At 32.9% G+C, this 22467-nt stretch overlaps 1 protein-coding gene across 2 annotated transcripts in view; it reads right to left on the bottom strand.

The window, feature by feature from the left end:
* The window catches only part of LOC143244301 (protein phosphatase PTC7 homolog), a 73671-nt gene that overhangs the window by 10395 nt on the left and 40809 nt on the right, over positions 1–22467 (bottom strand). For both annotated transcript variants that reach the window (XM_076488707.1, XM_076488708.1), the window contains 3 exons: positions 16138–16336; positions 12548–12671; positions 8216–8345 (listed from right to left, as the gene is read on the bottom strand). In XM_076488707.1, coding sequence (XP_076344822.1) covers positions 8216–8345; positions 12548–12671; positions 16138–16336 — 453 coding nt within the window. The remainder of the gene's footprint in view (positions 1–8215; positions 8346–12547; positions 12672–16137; positions 16337–22467) is intronic.

The following is a 22467-nucleotide window of genomic DNA, read 5'->3' as shown; positions in this document are numbered from 1 at the left end:
TTTGTTACACAATCTTAAACTAGGAAAAACTCCTTTTGTCATGCCCATCTATCACATCCTCTCTTTCATAAATTGCCAGTAGTTCCCTCTAATGTTTTACAGTTCATTATTTATAACCAATTGAAAAACAAAAGATTTAATCTATCAGATACCATATCATATTACATTGTTTTCTGTACAGATGATTACCTATTTAACTCCCAGTTCAAACTTTATTCCCATGGGAAAAACATTGAGTTTAGTTGAGTTTTTAACAGCTCTTACGTTGTTTAGAAAGGCAGAAAAATTAAGATAGATACAGAACACTCTATGCTTTTTTACATTATTATTTTGTGTTCTTAAGTAAAGTATTCAATTAAATAAAAAAGTACTCTGTGTGGCAGTACCATTAGTATAAAGAAGTAGGCTTAAGATTTGCTGACAGTCAACAGCAGAAAAGAAAGATATCAGGTAAGTACTGCATTTCTTGTTTCTCATGTGTATTTTTTATTTATAATTATAAAAGTAAATGAAATATAAATATTATGAACCCCTTAATGTTAGATTATGTAAAATAAAGAAAAACATTAATAATAAAAATTTTCCACTAGGTACACTCATGAGTAACCTAGGCATTATTGAAATTTGATATAGTAACATGAGCTACATGTTTGCCAACTGATTATTTATAACTTTTATGGTGGGAAAATTAGTTAGATCATAATGCAATTAAAGTTAACTAAACAGTATATTGTTATGAGTTTAAAACTGTTGACAAAAACAAATTGCAACTTCATGCTACAATTTGAAGCCAATCTAAAAAGAAAAGAAGGATAATTTAGATTACTTTTTATGGTGGTTATGAGGTTAATCAAACTGATCAATCGTATATAAAATTGGGTGAAGAGAATAACATATAATATAGTTTATCTGAAAAAAATTTGAAATTGTTTTATGTTTTGAAATTTTCAAATAAAGAAAACTTTTTAATCTTAATAGAAAATTAATTTGCACTTGAACCAGCTGACATTTTAATTCCATATATTCACAGTAAAAATTCTGTTTTTTTTTGTTTGCAAATGACTCTTAATATTCACTGAAAACTTGTCAACTTTCACGAAGGCATTTCCTATGGTTACGTGGTGGCTACAAGGTTGTGTAAAATACACAAGCCAGTTGTGAAAGAATTAATGGGAATGAAGACAAATGCAATTGAGAAGATACCATTTGAAATGTCATATATAAATGTGCTCCAAAGACATACCTACAAATAGTCATAATCCCCAAAAGAAAGAAAGAAAGAAAAAAGTGTTTGGCAATCATCAGTCACCTGAAGTTGGCCTTTCCTAACATAAGTTACTTAATGTTACGGTCAGTTTCTAATTTCAAATTGAACTAGATGAACTGTGATTTTTAAAAAAGAGCCACATTAAAAAGGTGAAGTATAAATTAAAAAACTTAAATGGCATTAAAAAGATTAATGGCCTTTAAAAAACTAAAAACATTACCAAGGTGGACAGTGTCACCATCACCAATAACATTAACATTATGGACAAACCTTGGGACAAAACATGCTTAAAATGGTGCCATTGTTATGAATCATAATGATGACAAGAAAGTAAAATTTGGCTTATTGTGGTCTGAGTGTGCATCAGTTCCAGATAAGAGAAAACAATGAGTTAAAAATTGTGACCAATGTGTAGTCCAGTTAGAACAACTTCCTCTTTCCGATCCTTACAGTAACAAGACGGCCGAAGTCCAGTACAGGGTTTTACTTAGAAAAGCTTGTTTTCGCATTGCTCACTCCAAATCAACTGCAAGCTGGCATGAAGCTGAGCCTTGAATACAGGACCATAGTCATGTGTGGGACAGGCACAGCAGTGATTGTGCCAGAGCAGATAGTCTTAGCTGCGGTGTTGGCGAGCTCTTTCCCGTAAATATCAACATGGCCCAATATCCAGAAATACTGGATAGAAGTAGATGTTAAAGATAAATGGGCCAGTCGGTTTTGAATATTGGCAAAAACAGGGTGTGAACCAACTTGAAGTGATTCCAGGACCAGTAGAGAACTAAGATAGTCAATATAAATCATGCAGTTTGAGTACTACTTAGCTTCTATGCGATCCAGGGCAAGAGAAATGGCATACAGTTCAGCAGTGAACACAGAAGCTGTAGAGGGGATTCTGCATGCAACCACCAAACCACAACAAACCATGGCAGAGCCCACATAGTCACCTGATTTTGAACTATCTGTATAAATAGGAATGGAAGGATGGTTCGAAAGATGTTCAGCAAATAACAGACAGTATTTCCAATCAGGAGTGTCTACTTTTCTCAGATGACTTAAAGACAGGTTGCAACTGGGGACTGTAAGAAGCCATGGTGGGATGGGCTGACCAGTGAATACAGCAATGATATCCAAGGACAGACCCAATTCATCTAACTGCACCTGGATATGAAGGCCAAAAGGAGCAATGGCAGACAGTCTGGTCTGAAAAAGCATGATCCATCGAGAAAAGAAAACACAACCCCAGGTGAGATGCTTTGGTAAGGAACAAAGTTTTGAAGCATATAGTAAAGACAGCTGCAAACGGCAGAGGTGCAAAGAAGGTTCATGAGACTCTATGTATAAGCTCTGAACAGGGGAAGTGAGGAAAGCCCCAGTGCAGAGCCAAATTCCTCGATGATGAATAGAGTCTAGCATCTTTAAAGCCGATGGTCTGGCAGAGCCATAGACCAGTGATCCACAGTCAAGTTTAGATCGAATAAGAGCACGATATATCTTTAGCATAGAACATCGATCTGCTCTCCAAGTGGTGGTAGAGAGGACACATAAGATGTTCAGTACTCTTGTACATTTGACCCATAGCTGCTTGATGTGTGGTATAAAGGTTAGCTTACAGTCAAAGATAAGACCCAAGAACTTTGTTTCGGAGACCACAGGCAGCAAAACTTCACCGATATTGAGTTCAGAAATCAGGGTGAATACCCCATTGGCAGCAAAAGTGCATGCAAACGATTTTAGAGAGAGAAAAGGTAAAGCAGTTTGCTGTGGTCCACTTCAGTAAACAATTGAGGGCATTCTGTAGCTGCCCTTCAAAATACCTCATGTTCAACGACTGACATAAGATGTGAAAGTCGTCAACCTGGAGCCCATTTGCAACAGTGAGAGGGAGTTGTTCAGTGATGGCATTAATTTTTATACTGAAAAGTGTGACACTCAGAACACAGACCTAAGGGACTCCAAGTTCCTGTAAAAAAGAACGCGAAAATGTCGAATCCACATGAACTTGGAATATCCTGTCCATTAAAAAATTTTTAATAAAAATGGGCAAATGGCCACGTAACCCATATATATGGAGGTCTCACAAAATGCCATACCTCTATGTTGAATCATAAGCCTTCTTAATGTCAAAGAATATAGATACAAGATGTTGTCGTTTGAGAAAGGCTTCTCTCAAATCAGGTGGTCCACGGTCGTCGGAACCCACACTGGGTGAGCGAAAGGAGGTTATTTGATTTGAGGAACCAAACAAGATGAGCATCCTCTCTAAATTCTTACAGAGACAGCTCGTGAAAGCAATTGGAGGGTAGTTTGAAGGAATCTTGAGATCCTTTCCAGGCTTGGAGAAAGGTAGGACAATAGCCTGGCACCAGGCATCAGGATAAACGTTCTCCTGCTAGGTGCAGTTAAAAACAATCAGAAGGATAGCAAGAGAAGCAGGAGATAGATGGCACAGCATCTTATGTATATTATCAAGTCCAACCAATGTACTGCAAGACCAATGAAGGGCCAGTTTGAGTTCCACCAGTGTAAAGGGACAATTGTAGTCATAGAAACAATCAGCTTGAAAGGAAAGAGATGATTGCTCTCCCCCCGAGTTTTGGTGGCTAAGAAGGTGGAAGAAAAGGCAGAAGTGCTAGATAGCCAGCAAAAGCTTTCACCTAGAGTATCAGCGATGCTCTGGGTATCAGTTACTTCCTGGCCATCAGAGAGCAAGATCAAGAAGGGGACAGAATGATATTGCCCACTGACCTTTCGAATCTTGTTCCAAATGACTTTGGAACTGATGGTAGAGGATATGCTGGCTTTGACATCTTATCCATCAAGAATGTGCACAGGCCTGCTGGAAAGCAATGTGGTTTAAAAGTGTGGGATATCTACGGAAAGTATCCCAGGCTCATTTTTAAGCCTTCCGTGCCACGTGGCAGGCAGGATTCCACCATGAATGAGGATATAGTGGAATACGTATTGAGGTTTTAGGAATACATTGAGCAGCTGCTTGTATAATACAGTCAGTTACTGCTGCTACACAATCGTCTATTAATGGTTTACAGATAATGGCAGGATCAAGTTCTGTGAGAGCAGTGAAAGAGGAACAGTTTGCTTGATCCAGCTTCCACCAGGGCACGCGAGTCGAACAACATCGACCAAGGCCAGTCTCTCTCAAGATTAAGAAAATGATCACTGCCTCATGGATTATTGTCAAAAATGGGAAAATAATGAAGGGGAGCAAATTGAGAGATCAGTAGCAGTAAAGGATTGACTAGGTACATGGAAATAAGTAGAAAAACCAGTATTGAAAAGAGAAAGGTTGTGATAAGAGAGCATACACTCCACAGAACAACCCCTCCTATCAATACCAGCACTTTCCCAGAGGGGATGATGTCCATTAAATTCTCCCAGAATGAAAAAGGGAGATGGCAACTGTTCAATGAGAGCATCAAGGGCTGATTGATCATATGTTTCTCCAGGTGACAGATAGAGAAAACAAACAGTGATGGTATGGCCCAACAAAACACGGATGGCTAAGGCCTCCAAGGGTGTGTTGAGTGGCAAGGACAGGGTGAGCACATGCTGATCAACCAACAGTGCCACCCCTCCATGCATTCATCCATCACACAGCCTGTCATTTCTGAATAAAGAAAACTGCCAAAAAGTGACTGTATTGGCAGTTTTCAGAAGTGTTTCCTGTAAGGAAAGACATAGAGGATGGCAGGAAGCAATCAGTGTTTTGATGTCATCCAGATTAGAACGTAAACCTCAACAGTTCCATTGTATCAGGGTGGCCATTTTTATTTGCATGTGGGCAAATTGGGCAGAGAACCCTCTGTTTACAACCACATCTTTTTTCCTTACTTTCCTTATATGAGGGAGGTCTATCGACTTCCATGGATCCTGCCCTGGGTCGATTGGGCAGGTCTTTACTGTTGGAAGAGGATTCCAAAGACTGAGAATGTGAACGAATGATTGTTTTGCATCTTGGGGTGAGAGCGGAAGATGGATCCAAAGAAATGCCTGTACCTGGAACCAAAGGATGTGGATCTTGGGGTTTGGTAGAATGTATATAAGAAACAGAGATGGTTGTCAAAGTTGATTCATCAACTTTCTTAACCATGGAGGTCAAAAGACTTTTCATTTGTTTGGAAAACAATTCTTTAGGAGGCACAGAGAGATCTGTCTGCACTTCCACAGTAGCTGTGGAACAAAGTACAGCAGCATACATCCGAGATGAGGTGGTGGACAGCAATGTTCGAGCCTCAGGATAGATAATGTTATGAATCGTTTCCAAACGCTGCACCTCTTTCTTCCAACCATTTAGGGCAAGAAAAAAAAGTAGGACAGGTAAGAGCCATTGCAACTGATGCAATGAGGATCCATTTCACACTCACAGGCATTATGGTCCTTGCAACTGCAATAAGCACACATCAAGGAACCATGACATGATGCCTTTAAGTGACAATACCACTGACACTGGAAACATCCAAGAGGGTTTGGAATATATGGTCATACTCTGCAATTAAGATAACATGCCTTGATGGTGGCAGACATAAATGTCAGAATGAGGACATTGGTCGGCACCATAATTCCATCTTTACGAGTGGAGATACGCCTCACTGAGTGGAGATATTCTTCAAATCCTTCTCAATAATAACTCCACATGATGAATTCAATAGGTATATCCTCAATAGTCTTTTAATGCAACAGGAGTTCACTGTGTTGAAATGTAGATGCTTCCCCCAATATGTCACCAGACTGAAGCTTTTTTACAGACTTTGAAGATCCAGCAAGTCCCTCTAGTCCCTTCTGAATGAAAAAGGAAAACATTTGCCCTAAAGGTTTGTCTGAAAGTGAGTGCAATATAAGAAAGTGAGGTACAACAAATGGTACAGATGGTGAGGATTGTTGCTCAGAATCTTCAAGACGTGGTTGTTTACCTATAGACTGGTTTTTTCACCATTGTATTAAGATTTTTAATTGAAGTATCTGTAATAAATATAGGGAAATTTCGGTGCCCACTGACCTCACCTACCATGAGCCCTTCGAGGGGATGCACTACAATGTCAAACAAGGACACTGCAACAATGCCAGGGTTTTGTGAGCACTATACCCAAACACCAGCATCAGATATAATGTCCACAATACCTGTTGAGAACATCCAACACTGGTACTTGGTCGACCCTAGCCCGAGTGGACCAGTCGATTAACCCAAGATGGGCCACCTCAAGGCTGCCTGTCTACAGGAATTCTAGGTCAAAGTGGTGTATTTGGGTTGAACCCCTCAACCACCATGATCCTCTCTTCCCCTTCATGGGTTGCCATGCACAGAAAATATGTGGGTGGATGTTTAGATCCCAGAAGAGGTACAATGAAAAAACAGAACCTTCCCTGGGAGGTCCCCTCACCACGTACAGGAATCCACACCAAGGGATGAGAACTTTGAGCCACATAATTGTTAAGAGTAAGAGATGAGATCAAACAAGAAGAATCATTCAGTATTTCAGAGGAAAATCTACCTTGATCTGAATTTTGTAGTATGTATAATAAATACTGGTAAGTAGGCAGGTGTGAACATTGGTAGAGGTAAATCAAATGTAATATTTAGTGAAAATGTGGTACAGAAAACTGGTAAAACAGCATATTGAAATTTCAGATGACTAACTCTGCACTTAGGCTACCTATTTCTTCATTACAGCAACAGGAATCCATTCAATAAAAAAACAATCAACTATTCATGTTAAAGTTACAGTGTCTAATACCTTTTAGAGGTCAAAATGTTGTCTGGTATGACTTTAGGTAGTTGCTAACAGGAAAGAAAAAGTCTATGTTGACTGTCATGAAGTAATCTGGTAAATTACATGTTAATATCATTGACTTTTATAGTATCTGTTTGTGACGTGTATTTGTAGCAGCAGGCAAAGTAGTGTCTTTTTTTTTTTTTTTAAACATGTAAAAACAGCTGGTTTGGGTTGAGAAAATTTTTATGTGGATGAGTGGGTTTTCTCGTCATTACTAATGTCTTTTTTTTTTCCTTCATAGTATTGTGTTGGTTATCTTGCATTGGTCTTACAGATTGTCTAACAAATTATTGCTTTACCCTATGAAAGTATCTTTAGCTACCTACCACTGGAGTATGTTAAACACACATATTTATACCTTAGTACACAAGTCTTGTTTTGTTTTTTGAATTTCTCGCAAAGCTACTTGAGGGCTATCTGTGCTAGTTGTCCCTAATTTAGCAGTGTAAGACAAGAGAGAAGGCAGCTAGTCATCACCACCCACCACCAACTCTTGGGCTACTCTTTAACCAAAGAATAGCAGGATTTACCATCACTTTATAACGCCCCCACGACTGAAAGGGTGAGCATGTTTGGTGCAACGGGGATTTGAGCCCGTGACTCTCTAATTACGAGTTGAACGCCTTAACCCACCTGGCCATGCCGAGCCAAGTACACAAGTTTACCTCAAAACACTGTTGATATTATATTATCTATTTTAAGTAACCAAGGGGTACCTTGCAATTTTTGTTTTCTTTACACACACACACAGAATAGTTCCAACATATAAACAAAACCCTTTTAATAACAATACTGCAACAATATAAATTTACTAGTTTGAGTGTGAAAGCAGAGATGAATACAGAATAAGTCAAAAACATTACCTACAATATCCAATGCTGACATGGTCTTTCATCCAATGCCAAAGCTCAATAAATTAACTGGGATACAGTGGTTGAGCTGATGTTTATAATATCAAATTACATTAATAGCTGTTATGGTGTGAACTAGATTAAGTTTGCAAAATGCAATTTTTCTCAATTTTATGAGTCATTTACAAATCAGAATTGTGGTAAGAATTAATCATTTTATTTACTCACTTATTATAAAGGCGAGTTGCATCTTCTTAATACTATATGACTAACATTAGTTAAAAACAAGAGAAATGGCCTCTTACCAACAGCATCAATGCCATTTTCTCTTGCACGAAGAGCAAAAGGAGAAAGGTAAGTAGCATCAAATGCTAATTGTCTTGCTTGTAGTGCCAGAGAGTTGACCACCTGCTGAACATTCTCTATTTCTTGATCCTAAAACATACAATAATAGACTAAAGTAAGTTTTACACTTTATAAATTATGATTGTGGTTTTAATTCTTGAAAAAGTTATAGTTATCAGGGATATGGTTGTACTGAAAGTTTAGAGATTTTGTGTCCATTTCATGGGCATATTAAAAGTGAACAAATAAACAAAGGAAAATTTTTATATATTTTTATTACTTATTTAATAGTTATTTTGCTGTGGAAATACATAGATTAATACATGCTATCATACAGAGAGGTGCAACTTTCTAAGAGATGTTTTTCAACTATATTTAAAAAGAGCGAAAGAAAAACAAAAGAAGCAAATGTATAAGCCTCCATAGCTGTAAACGAAGGATATTTCATTGTAAATACCCAATGGATGTTTCCTCCTTAACTTCAGTTTTTTTTTGGTTTTTTTGTAACAAGATACATCATGCAGTTCTCTTTTATCCAAAGGAATAGTAAACACTAAATAACAACTGTTATGGTGTAAATACCTTTTTGCTTTTATTATAACACTGTATAATAAAAACTATGATGCCCTTTTACCAATTTCAATTTTTGATGTTTAAAAAAAAATTCACATTTAAAAAAGCAAAGAAGTCACAAATGCAAGAAACAACTTTTTTCCTCAATAAAGATACTCTAAATTCTAGGTTTTAATTAGTGATTTGTGAAACTAGTACTCTTCTAAAATGACCTTCCTAAAATACTTTAAATTTTCAACTCAGTATTGTGTCAGAGGTCTCAGAATGTCCTTTTTCTTAGTTTGTTAATTTCATTGTCTAATGTTAAACTCTTCCCTTTCGAATAATAATGACACCCCTACAGAGATGTAGTTTCAACTGTAGTTCTACAACAATATCAAAAAAGAACCACTTTAAGACTCCTGGTTGGATTTTATGGTTATTCACATTAGCCATCCCTAATTTTTAAGTGATAGGGAAGATCAATATTTACCACTACTAATTTTTGAGTTTCTCTTGTTAAACCAAAAAGTGGGATTTGACTTTCACTATTATAAAACACTTATGACTGCAAAAGTGAAAATTTTAAAACTCAGCTTAAAAGTTGAATATAGTAACCACTCAGCAACCACTTTAAGAAATGTACTTTTCTGGTGAAAACAGATTTCAGTTGGCATTATAAACACCTATCTTTATTTATTAGTTGCAGCTTGTTGGTGTAACTACTTATGAAGATAATATGTTTTTATAAACTGACCAATACCAGCTTATAACAATAAATTCAGCAACACATGTGCTTCCTTACTGCAACAGATGATATAAATCCACACATCTTTCAAGGCAACTTATAAATTTTCACCAGTATATTATAGTTCAAGGTTTTATACTATCTTAGTTTTTATTCCTTTATTAAAAAGAAACTATTAAAATAATAATGAAACCTCAGAGGGTGTGATATGTGATGCACAAGGTGATAGTCATGTACACACAAGTCTGCATGAGAATGTAGCTAACTTGCCCTTTTGATAAAAATGGTTCAAAGTACATTTGCTGAACAGTCAAAAAAAGAAATACTTTTTTCAACACTGATAGGTACCACACCCACCTTTCATAGTTTAACACTGGGTTTCAGAAGTTACATGTATGCATTCATGAGCATTATTAAAAGCTCATTTTGCACTGTAATATAACAACAATTATTTTGAAGTTGGCATCAAGTTGTCCTTGGGTAGGTATGACTACTAGTATTATCACTGGCTACTTTTATCATAATGGCATCTGAGCTGTTTCTTACCTAAATGTATTATAGTTAGAAAAACAGTTAAACTGGATTTAGGCTTTACTTTTATATCTTAATTACTAATGCATTATTTAGATTTTATAACATAACCAAAGGTTTGCCTCATTCTGCAAAGCTTCATTGCCAAGTATGTACAAAAAGATTTTGTAGGAGGCTAAGGTATTTTTGATGTTCATATGTTTCTATTATCCAGAGGTACCTGTTGGAGAATGCCAACATAAACAATCAACGGCAGGGAAAATTAAAATACTAAAAATAAACTATAAGTAAAAAGGTAAAGATATGACATTACACACATGACCCAAAGAAGATATTTTAAGATTATATATAATTATTCAACAATGTGTAAAAAGGAATGTACATATTTCTGTTTCTTAATTTTAAATATTTCACTGCACTGTATGTTGACGATAATAATTAGAGTCAGTGATATGGTAAATAGAGAATAAAATATAAACATCTACCTTAAATCATGCAAATGAAATGTGAAAACTATAAGATAATAAATAGTATTTTTTAATACTCAAAATGAAAATCATCTTGCAGGTAAACTATTCAAAGTCTGAGAACAAATAACTAAATTATAAAAAACAAAATTTAATATTTTATTCTTCTCAAAGTTCTTGTCAACTTTTAAACAGTTTTATCCATTCAACAGTAATGTGCTGCACACTGTTATAGTTAAGTTATTGCACTAAAAGATTTTGTTATTTCTATGTGAAGTTTCAAACATAATTATTATTATAGATTTTCTAAAATCCTCTGGAGATTTCTTTCTGTTGGACAGAAGAAACTCCCTCATTACTAGATAATAACTTTTAGTTTACAAAACTCCATCATTTAAACATACTTGTAAACACATTTTGTGAAATATACAAGTAGATTGTGAATGGTCTGCACCGCATGAGTTACGAAATAAGGTCCCTCTCCCCCTACAAATAAAAATTCTCCTTAAGTCATCTGTCTGCAGCAAAAATAACACTAAGACATTGAAATTCACCTCAAATACTGTTATTAGAGCTTGTAAAATTCTCCACAATACACTCTGTGTTATTACAACACTTGTTTTTTCTATTACAAGAGGTAGTCATTAGATTTGACCTTTCATATATTTGTGCTTATAATTTGTAAGTCATTTAGTGGAAAATGTTAAACACAAGCAGTACTTGCATAACTGTGTGCTATAAGAACTTTATTAAACAAACAAGCTAAACTGATCATGCATGTTATTTCTTTTCAATTCAGTTTAGCTAATCAAAAGGAGTTAAAGAGCACATCTTCTTAACTGATTTAATTTGTATTTTCTATTTTGAAAGTTAAAAACCAATATTATAACTTATCATTTATAAATATTCTCTTCATGTGAATCTTATAACTAGCTAAAAGTATACAATGATAAAAATTGTTTTGTATGTTCATATGTGATAAGAAAAAATTCAAGATTAATACTGCAGAAAGTGTAAGCAAGTTACTCTTGTTTTATAGGGAAATGGAGCTTGGAGTTACCTGAAGCTTGAAATTATTGTTACTTAATTCCACTTGCTGTTTTCAAAAAGGAATTAGCTACATATTTAAATTTAAACAATTAATTTCTACAACTGAATAACATTCACAAAACTTTTTTTTAAACTGAAAATATTCACCATTGATTATAAACTACCTATTTCCTTTGTCATTCTATTGTAAAAACGTCCATGCTTTATGATAATGCTCAAAAATAAACATCGCTTGGCAACAAATTATCATCTATTATTTCTTAAGCCAATTATGGTGTTTAATGCTCAATATTCATGTTGATCTGCTAGAAATATTTGTTTTTTATTCTTTATTTTTTGATAACTTTTGTGATATAACAGCAAAACAATGCAACTCAAAAGCTTTATGCCATTGAGTTGTAGTCAAAAGTTACTAAATAATGTTTCAGCTAGGCTTTACATTATATTTATGTATTAGAACTAATATTATTGTCATTGTTTAAAAAGGTTCAATGATGAATAAATGTTAATTGATATTTTAAACACATTATCTACTTCACCTTAAAATTAAAAAATTAAACATTTACTGCAACTAAATATCTTTTATCCTTTGTACAGTCGAAAGATTTGGAAACTTGTATTGGAATGTTCACTGTGTTTTCTACTTCCTGATTTAGAATACAGTGAAAATGCTCAAGTGTGCTATACAAGTCTTTCAGAATGCACACAAATCTTTGTCATGATAGTATTTCATTTTTCAGTGTAGTTTTTATTACAAATGTGTTGATTATAGACTTAATTTGAGATTGATGAAATAAGAGAAGAGAAAGTGTATTTTGAATGAACAAATTCATTTAGTTAAATTCAATATTTCTGTTAACTATTCAGTGGTTTCACATCATTTTTGACACACTTTTATACTAGCTATCCATGCAGTTTGTCAGTGTGAAATCATCAGCACCTACCCTCAGCTTAGAAAGTTCTCTTAATATCATGTTTTCTGGTAAATTGTCAAAGAGTCCATCAGTAGCTACAAGAATCAAGTCACCTTCTTCAACACGAAATGATGAAGTATCTGCTGATTCTGGGCTGCATGAAAACAAATTTAACACATAAACAGAAAAAAAAAGTTTACAAAATAATCAATTACAAACCAAAATGTATTACACAGAAATAACTGCATTACAATTATCAACAACTTACAATATACAAATTGATTATTTAGCTACTTTCTACCTTTTTAAACCAACTGTATATTCATTAAGATGACCAATTCTCTCATAATTATTCAAAAATTTCCATACTATGTAATACAATACTATTAGCTCCATGTCACTGAAGCCATTTTTAAACCCCTTTTGTGCATGTTACCGAGTTACATTCTAAATTTAATCAACCCACTTTAATATGAATGTATTTTAATGAAATTACAATGATCAAATACAGTATAACTAAAAGTTTTATATTACCTATGTTTTATTCCTTTATTTTAAAAAGTAAACATTTAAAACAGTAATTAGAATGTAGGTTTCTGCTGTTACGTGATCCACTCTCAATTACAAGTTTAAACGTTAAGAGCTATTATTATACATGACACTGAGAATATCAAGACTGTTGACAAAGATCAAATTAAATTAAAACCTGTCTTTCATTGGTGTCTGGAAAATTTCTTGATGGAGGTTTTACATTCTGATATTTAAGATTGAAGTCAGCCACACCCACCTTAAGTCAAAGCTCTGTTGGTAGGTGACAGTTTGAAATTTAATGGCATGCTTAACACCAATAAAAAGAAGAGATTTTCCATTTAGCTGTGGCCTGAAGAAACCTCTGCCAGTATATGGACTTGTAGCATGAGATAGAAAAGACATTTAGTCCATTCTTCTCTTGAGGTGTACGTAGTGCTTGGCAAGTATTTCTTGCATTATATGTATTAATTTTCTAAACAGATTGCATTTAAGTTTTATATTTATATTTTGATTAGTTATGTATTATTTATTTACATTTATAAACTGAAAATTTTACGAATGTATATATTTAACTTGATGTAATATGACATGTGGAAATGTCTAAGCAAAACGGTGTCATCCATGTGTGTGAGCATTAGTGAAAGAATGTATGGACAACTTTTGCCATTTAATAACTATAATAACTATCGGGTCACGCTGGCAAGAAAAGGTTAACATACATGTATCAAAAATAAAGGACAAAGAACTAGAAAGAAAAATTAAAAACAAACTGCAAGTGAAATGATAAATACGTGAAATTACAAGTAAGAGAAAAACAGATTTAAAATATTCTAGAAACATTTAAAAGATATGTATGTATTTCTGTTTCTTAAACTTAAACATTTCATTGCAATGTACATTGATAATATCTTCAGTTAATGATATAGTAGAGAAAATGGAAATAGAAAATAAATATTGAATTTGAAAGCATTTAATATTCATTTAGGAGGTTCCAGAGATTATGCAAATGAAATGTGAAAACTATAAAATAATATATAGTATTTTTATACTTAACATAAGAATAAAATTGGATGTCAACTATTGAGAGTCTGAGTGCAAATAGCTAAATTAAATAAAAGAGTGTTTTATTATAAATAGTAGAAAAATCAAAGTGAAATGTCTAATTTTTTTAAAACAACAATCTTAGGGACATTCAAGACAAATTTAAAATTATTTCATGAACTAATTTCACTTTTATAAAGAATGTTCATGAGAGTTACATACTTATTTACATCATAAGTATGTCATAATCATCAGGTTTAACACTTTAGCAAAAGCTTTTACAGTTATGGTTAATGAATGCTGCTGTAATTAGAAGCATAGTTTATATTATCATTCAATGTTTTGTTACACGAAAGGAGCCAGATTAAAAATAATGAAAGCACATGAAATAAACAGTATTGTAATTATAACCTTGGGAAACTACACTACTTACCAGGTTTTAAAATTGAGATTTTTGTCTTACATGCTGTACTCATTTTTGAAGTTATTTGTTTTTGAATTTCCCGCAAAGCTACACGAGAGCTATTTGCACTAGCCATCCCTAATTTAGCAGTGTAAGACTAGAGGAGAGACAGCTAGTCATCACTATCCACCACCAACTCTTTGGCTATTCTTTAAACAACGAATAGTGGGACTGACCGTCACATTATAACAACCCCATGGCTGAAAGGGCTAGCATGTTTAATATCACAGGGATTTGAACCCACGATCCTCATATTACGAGTCGAGTACCTTAACCATCTGGCCATGCCAGGCCCATTTTTGAAGTTAAAGTTTTTAATTTTAGTGTTTAAAAATTGAAGTAAATAGTAAAATACATAACAGATTCTGAAAAATTTCAAACAAACAACATAGTTTTAAAGATTTGTATGAAAAAAAACCTTCAGGCAAATTTCTTAAAAGAAAATTTCTTTTTCTGAGCTCAGTGGAAGTAAGAATACAATTCTATTCATTGCTAAATGCAGGCTTAATAATTTTAGTATTATCATATATTATCTGTGGTACATTGACAAAGAGAAAGTGACTTGCAGTAAAGAAGAACCACCTTAATAAAATAACATTAACAATGAAAAGACATGAATATGCAAACAAAATCAAAGGTATAATCAAACTACAAATGCAAGTTTAAACGAGATTAACCTAGATGGCAAAAGACAAAAATCTAACTTACTCAACACTGAGCAGAGAAGACATAAATGACCTAAAATTATTGATTGCAGATAATAGGTCCATATGCACAAGCACACACAAAGTCACTGAACATGAGTATACTTATGGGAAGTGAAAAATACACACTAAAAAACTTCCACAGATCTAGAAAAAAAACCTAATTCAGTAGATTATGTGGAGGCAATGTAGCAGGTGGAAAGTGTCACATAAAGACAAATTCCATACAAGAGTTATATCCTTCTTCTTAAGAAGCATAAAAGGAAAAGTCATAAACTGAACACAAGACACAAACTCCCTATGCTTCCCCAGCAGATATTTTTCACTCTAAAACCTGGGAACTAATATTCTACTTGTGATCAGAATTCATCTGCCATATTAAATCTTAAATTCATAAGAATAAAGTAGAATTCAGTACCAGAAAGATTTCAAACATAAACAAGTAGGAAGAGAGAAAATTAAACATATAAAAGTTAAATTTTGAAGTTGAAACTGAAACAAGGCCACGATCAAGCACACTCAAAATCTTTTAACTCATCCCCCATGCAACTACAACACATCTCTATACTAAAATGCCAATCAAAAAAGTGAAAGTTGTGCTGCAGTGGTATAGCTGGCACAGTATGACAGGTGGAGAGTACTCACAAGTTGTTGCATTGACATGCAAAAATGAAGGGGCACAAAAAATTGGGGCACTGTTGAAAAACTTTGGCAATGCTTAGAAGGCAAATCAAGATCGAGTTAGTTTTGGATGAGAAGAGGTAGTGCTGTTTCAGAAACCATTATGGATGATGTAATCTGGCCATTTGTCAGAGAAGTGTTTTGTGAGTTGAGTATCATTTTGAATACCTCAGACAATAATTTAAAAAAAGAAAACTTACCTATCACTTAAAACTTGCCCTGTCACACTTGGAGGAGGAAGAGATAACTGAAATGGAGTGTTAAAATAATGGGTCTGTTCTTCTGATCGATGTATGATCCGACCTTGTCGAACAACTAAAAATCCACTATCTCCGATGTTAGCAGTGTATACAGTGTGGTCTGTTCTGTTCAGTATTATAACACATGCTGTGCTACTACCTAAGAATGAGAATAATGTAATATAACTTCAAAATACTGTCCAAAATTATTAAATAATAAAAATATACACCCATGTGTATTGTTGTAAATCCAAATATATGTATTTATTTATTTCATTTTCATATTTAAAAGCCAGTGACATTGCACAGAATTGTAAACATCTACAGTGTTTGATAAAAGGTCTCTGGTATACATACCTTTGCATATGGGCTGCAATTAAGGGTGAGCAATCAGTATTAATGTATTCCTGCCAATTTACTGACTTTCAATGATTATGAACCTCACTAAAGCATTTGTCTGCTAATTCAGCTATAAATGTAAGACTAAGTTAAGGCTGAACAAAATTAGAAAGGATCATAGTAAACTATTTATCACGTGCACAAGTTTGGTGTGTATGAAATGCAATAGCTTGAATTATTAAAATATCTTGTTTCTCAGCAACTGTTCAATAATGAAACAAGCATTGACAATGTGTTTTTCATGTGTTTGAACTCACTTTTATTTAAATTAGTGTATTATTTCAATTTTGCATGATGCAAGTTTGAAAAGTCATGTGCAACGTACTTAAATTTATCAGCACTTGAGAAGCACTGTATGGATCTATTTCTCTATTACAAAAATCATGAAAAAGATTATTTTTAATCTTTCTGTACTTCACTTTTCTACATACACTGATACTTTCAAAAATTTATAAGAGAAATGGTTTAAGAATAATGATCATTGCAGAAAATTATCTAAGGTACTTTCATCAAGATATAAGAGTAAATGTAGTTGAAACAAAGCAGTTCATGAAGTTCATCTTGTTAATATTCCTAAAGATTATGTGTATCAGCAACTAATCCTTGTTAGATATTGACAGTGGTCAATAGTCAGTGATCATATGGCAACACATGGTTAGTACTAATAATAAAAGTATTAATAATTTTTACACCATAAATACAAAAGAATATGAGTGGTTTATATATTTACATATCAAAAAACATTTAGCTTTAATATGGTATTTTGATGACAAGAAACCCACTTGAAATAAAAATGTATCTCAGAACAGCTGGTACGGGTATTAATTATACAGCAACAAAAACCAAAATTAAACCAATGTAAAGGAGCACCTTAAAACCTATACTAATTATTAACCTAACATCCAAATGCAACACCCCCTACAATCCCATACCCATTTATACTCTCGCCCCTAATACGTGTCTGGCAATGGTCAGTTGCATGCTCTCTTTATTAACCTGAAGATGACCTAGGAAGGTTGAAATGTTGTTCTCTGCTTACCAATAAATGTGTTAATACCCATACCAGCCATTCTAAGATAAATTTTTACAAGCAGTGCATTTCTCATGGGTTCTAGAACAATCAATAATACTCTCATGTTGTGATTGGTCTGCAAAATTTATAACCAATGGTCGTCAACATTTCTAGCTGTGACCAGATTTCAATGAAAATGATTCATGTATGTGAAAGTACATACAACATTTTGTAAAAAATCTGCAAATGATATTCGTTTTTATCCATCATCTTCAGATTCAGCATACAAAATTACTGTAGAAAATGTAAAAATCAAGACAATAAAACCATCACAGACCTGTGTTATAAAATGGGAATTCTTCTGTCAACACACATCCATAAAAAAAGTCATATGAAAATGTAATAAACACATAAAAAGAACTTTAATACTAACAGAAACTAAGAAATAAATGAAACCTTTTAATTCTTACGCATTAAACAAAATCAGTAAACACAAAATAATCTTTTTAGTGAAATCCCTTTTTAAACTATTAATAAAAAATAAAACCTTTTAATGAAAGAAACACAACAGCAACCAACTAGACCCTAAAGTGTAAACCAAGCAGAAAAGAACTGAAAAATACCTCATAAATAAAACATACACTATTACAAAGATGAAGATCATTTAACAAAAAATTCAAGTGGATCACACAAGTACAAACACATAAACCAGAATGGCCTACATACAATAATAAATTATTTGCCTAATAAGGAACAATACTTCCATCATTTATATTATGTTATAACCAATAATCAGGAGAACCCAAGATAGGAGCTCTCAACTGAATTTAGACTAAACATTACATATTCCAGTGCTGCTGATAACGGTGTGCCATATAATATCACTGGCTTTTTGATAGGGCCTTACAGGTGAGGGTCAATTCTGTATTTATAGTCAATACACCTCTTCTCTAAACTGGGATAGGAGCCCCCAAAGAGTATCTACAGCTGATCATTCTCTCAATTAAAGGAAATGCAGAGTTCTGTCATTGCATCAGTTATGTATCAATCAATGAATGATCTCAGCATGATTTGTGAAGTAGCTAATAACAACATGTACATACTGGTGATCTCTTCCAGTCTCTGGTAGTGAACCAGAATTATCCTCTGAAAGTAACAACCAATAATTCCATGCTAAGAGTTTACCCTGTTTTGGTCAACATTTTTCCTGGGTGTTAACATACCAGAAAATTTGACCATTGCTTAACATTTTGCCTTAAACCTATCACTACAGGTAACTCAGGGGCAGTGCTTAGTCATCACATTTCTAGACTTGCTTTCAAAATTTCATTGAACTACTAGTTTATAAATGTTATGTCTATAAGCTTGATATCAGAATGTAGATTTTACTTCATATTTTAGCAGTGCACATCAATTAATTGCTTAATTGGAAAGTAAATTTAAAAAAACTAAATACTGATTTTTTCTGTATCTGATATGTCATCATCTGTTTGGTAAGATTACATTTTATGCTACCCTCAATACAACATCTATAATTCATACTAATTATAAACTCAAATTTTCCATATTAGCAAGCTAAATTATAAAATAAGAAATTCCTACCTTTCTTATTTGCTAAGATATAATATTTATTGTATCCATGATACTGGCTTCATCAATTATTTATAACTGTTGTAGATAAAGTTATATTTTTTTATGTAATTTCTAGGTTACTTAACAGAAAAAGCTCTTATATTGTTGGAGAGTTTGAAATGTTATGATCCATGTTATCTTCCAAACAGAAATTAAATATTTCTGAGACCTAAATACAGCATATTTAGGGAGTCTGTTAAATTGATATGGTCCTTTATAATTTTTTTGGTATTAAACCCTTATTGCACAAAAAGAACTTCAAATATTGTAAATAGTTAGGTCATTGTTTTACAGATATTCATGCTTTAAGAAAAATAACTGAAATTTAAACATTTCTTTGTAAATAAACTGGAATGATCAGGTATTGTGGAATTGTGGGCATTTTTTTGGTTACATGTAAAATATTGTAACCCAATTTTCACTGTACCTTATAAAATACTGGGAACTACATATTAATTGAATATTATGTAAGCATGGTAAAATAAGAAATAGGATGTTCATAAGTATTTGCACACCTTCTTAGGTCATCTTCAGATTAACAAAACCTGAAAAACTGTTCTGTACTTTATCTTAAAGTTTTATTATCCATACCAGCTGTCTTGAAATACATTTTTCCTTCACGTAAAGTTCTCGTAATCACAAACTTTCACATCTTTATCACCACTAAATCCTTACCACCTAAGTTTATTGGATGGATACAAATTCGTACAGAACATATCATATATATTTGGTCTCATTCTTATATAGGTGCAAAAAGATTGGAAGAAACACACAGTAAACTTACTTTGGAACTTTGCTTTATGTATTTTTCACTTTGTTTCTTTTAGTTTCTAAGCATCTGCTATAAAAAAAATAACTATAGAAGATAAGTGTAAACCAATAGAAGTCTAAACTCTGACCATAAGTACTTTTAAATCTTATGATCAATACCAATGATAACATACATTTTATTTTGTATTTTCAACCTTTTTCTTATACTTTCATTACTTATCTACAGCCTAGAGAATGAAGTATAATGTTACAGTAAAAAAAATAACAAATAAAACTTAACATCAAGTAAAAATGTAAAAACCGGAAACTTATTCGGTAAGATAACAAAAGAAAAAGTGATACAAATCTTCATGAAGTATACATGCCAGAAGTTTGTGCATTATACCACTCTATACTGTAGAGTATAGCTGCACATATGTCATGCTATTTTCAATTTACATCAGGGTATTTTTAATCAGCCACAGTTCAAAGACCAATAAAATAAAAATTAATAAATGTAGATAGGTGCACACTGTTAGAAGATTTAGAATAAATATTTGTGGTTTCCTCTTACAATTTGCAGTTATTGTGAAACTAAAACAAATTGAAATTTAGAATTATTTCCTAATTTTTGATGGTTTTGAGGTCAGTCAAATTGGCCAACCCCACATAAAGGTTGCATTGATAAAAGATTCAACATAAAATGTTATTTAAAAAATGTTTGATGATTACCTATAGAGATATTACACAAACAAAACTTGAAAATTTTCAGACTAAGAAAAATTTTAATCTTAAAATCAAAATTACTTTGCACAATGGATAGTTAATATTCTGAATAAAAATCACAAAAAAATCTTTAATAAAAAGATCTTACAACCTACTTTAAACTTCTGATATTTCATTTATAAAAGCCTTGTAATGTTTACTAATGGTGTATGAAAGTTTGTAAATACTTGTACATTATGAAAAATTAAGTACAATTACTTTCATGGATAGTTTCAAAAGGTAAGAGCTGGTTGGATCTTACCCAGCCTGTATTCATAAGGCTAAATGTAGCCACAAAAAATACCATCAATTGTCAGTCCCAATTCAAACAACATCTTGGTGCCATCAAATCTTTATGTTATGCAAACTGTGGAGAATCCCTTGCCTTGGAACTCAGGGAACCACTAAACTTAAGTAAAACAAAACAATTCAATCCACAGCATTATGATTCTAAGCTATGTATGATCCAAACAAGAAATCTCAGAAGACTTCTGTGAAAAATAATATCAAGAGTAGCACAGATATAAGGATGGGAATTATTTTGAAAAAGTCTTTGTTAAAACAAACTTCAAAAAATAATTATCTGTAGGGAAGAGGATGACTTATTCCACCAGAAGAATAGGTGTGTATGCATAGTCATCATATGTTTTAATCTTTCATCCAAAGGCACCGATTTGTAGCAGGTTTGCTCAGTTATAATGTAGTATATTAATGAGCAATTTATAGCATGCTTCTAGAAAAGAAATTTTTTTTGCATATTGCCAGTTTTATACAGAATTGTTTGGATTTCCTATCATTTTTAACAGGCTTATAAACAAGTACAAAAATGCAAAGGTGATAAAGAAATTACATTTTAGAGAAAAATCTCCTTTACCCTTTAAAAACTATGGTAGTAATTTATTTACCTGGTGACATTTCAAAGAAGTGCTTTTTCTTTCTGGCCAGAAACATGCCTGTCAGTTAATGACAATTACAGGAACATTTTGAAATGAATCATTACATGAAAACAGAATGTAATGTGAGATAGAGATGTAAACAATAGAGTAAAGAATAAAATAAAGTATGAGATTAAAAACAATATTAAAAATGTAAAAATATAGAACAACTTTATATAGAAAAAAATGAACAGAGTAGCTTACACATTAAGCTAAGGAAAGGAAATTTAAAAAAAAAATGTATATAAAAAACTGAACCTCTTGTTAATAACTCAAATGACATAAACACCCAATTAAATTTTTTTTTCAACTGTGGTTTTTTTTTTATTTATTCATGTTGGAGGAGGTATGACATAGGGCAAGTACCTTGAAGTGCCAAGCTACGGGTTTATCTTGATCTTTAACCAAGGTACTTGGTGTGTTTGTTAATATAATACACACACAAACATATACACAAAGGTTTTTTTTTTCCAAAATAATTCCCAAGCATAGATTTGCACAAGTTTTTGATTTATTTTGTCACAGGAGTCTTCCTGGTTTTCCCTATTTGGTGTCTAAATAGCTTAACATAATAATGGTCGTGTCACACCCATAATTCCACGCCTAATCTTGCCTTGGGAACTTCTTTAACAGGCTTATATATGACAAAAGACATGAGATAATTTAGGAGTTATTTACATGCACGTTAGCAACTAAATTAAATTAAAATGATAAATCAAAACAGAGAAAAAGTGGAAATGGACTCGTATAACTCATGAAATTTGAAGACATCAAACACAACTGACTAAAACTTGACTT

This window comes from Tachypleus tridentatus, chromosome 2, assembly GCF_004210375.1.
Source record: "Tachypleus tridentatus isolate NWPU-2018 chromosome 2, ASM421037v1, whole genome shotgun sequence".
Taxonomy (NCBI): domain Eukaryota; kingdom Metazoa; phylum Arthropoda; class Merostomata; order Xiphosura; family Limulidae; genus Tachypleus; species Tachypleus tridentatus.
This window is presented reverse-complemented; position numbering and strand designations above follow the sequence as displayed.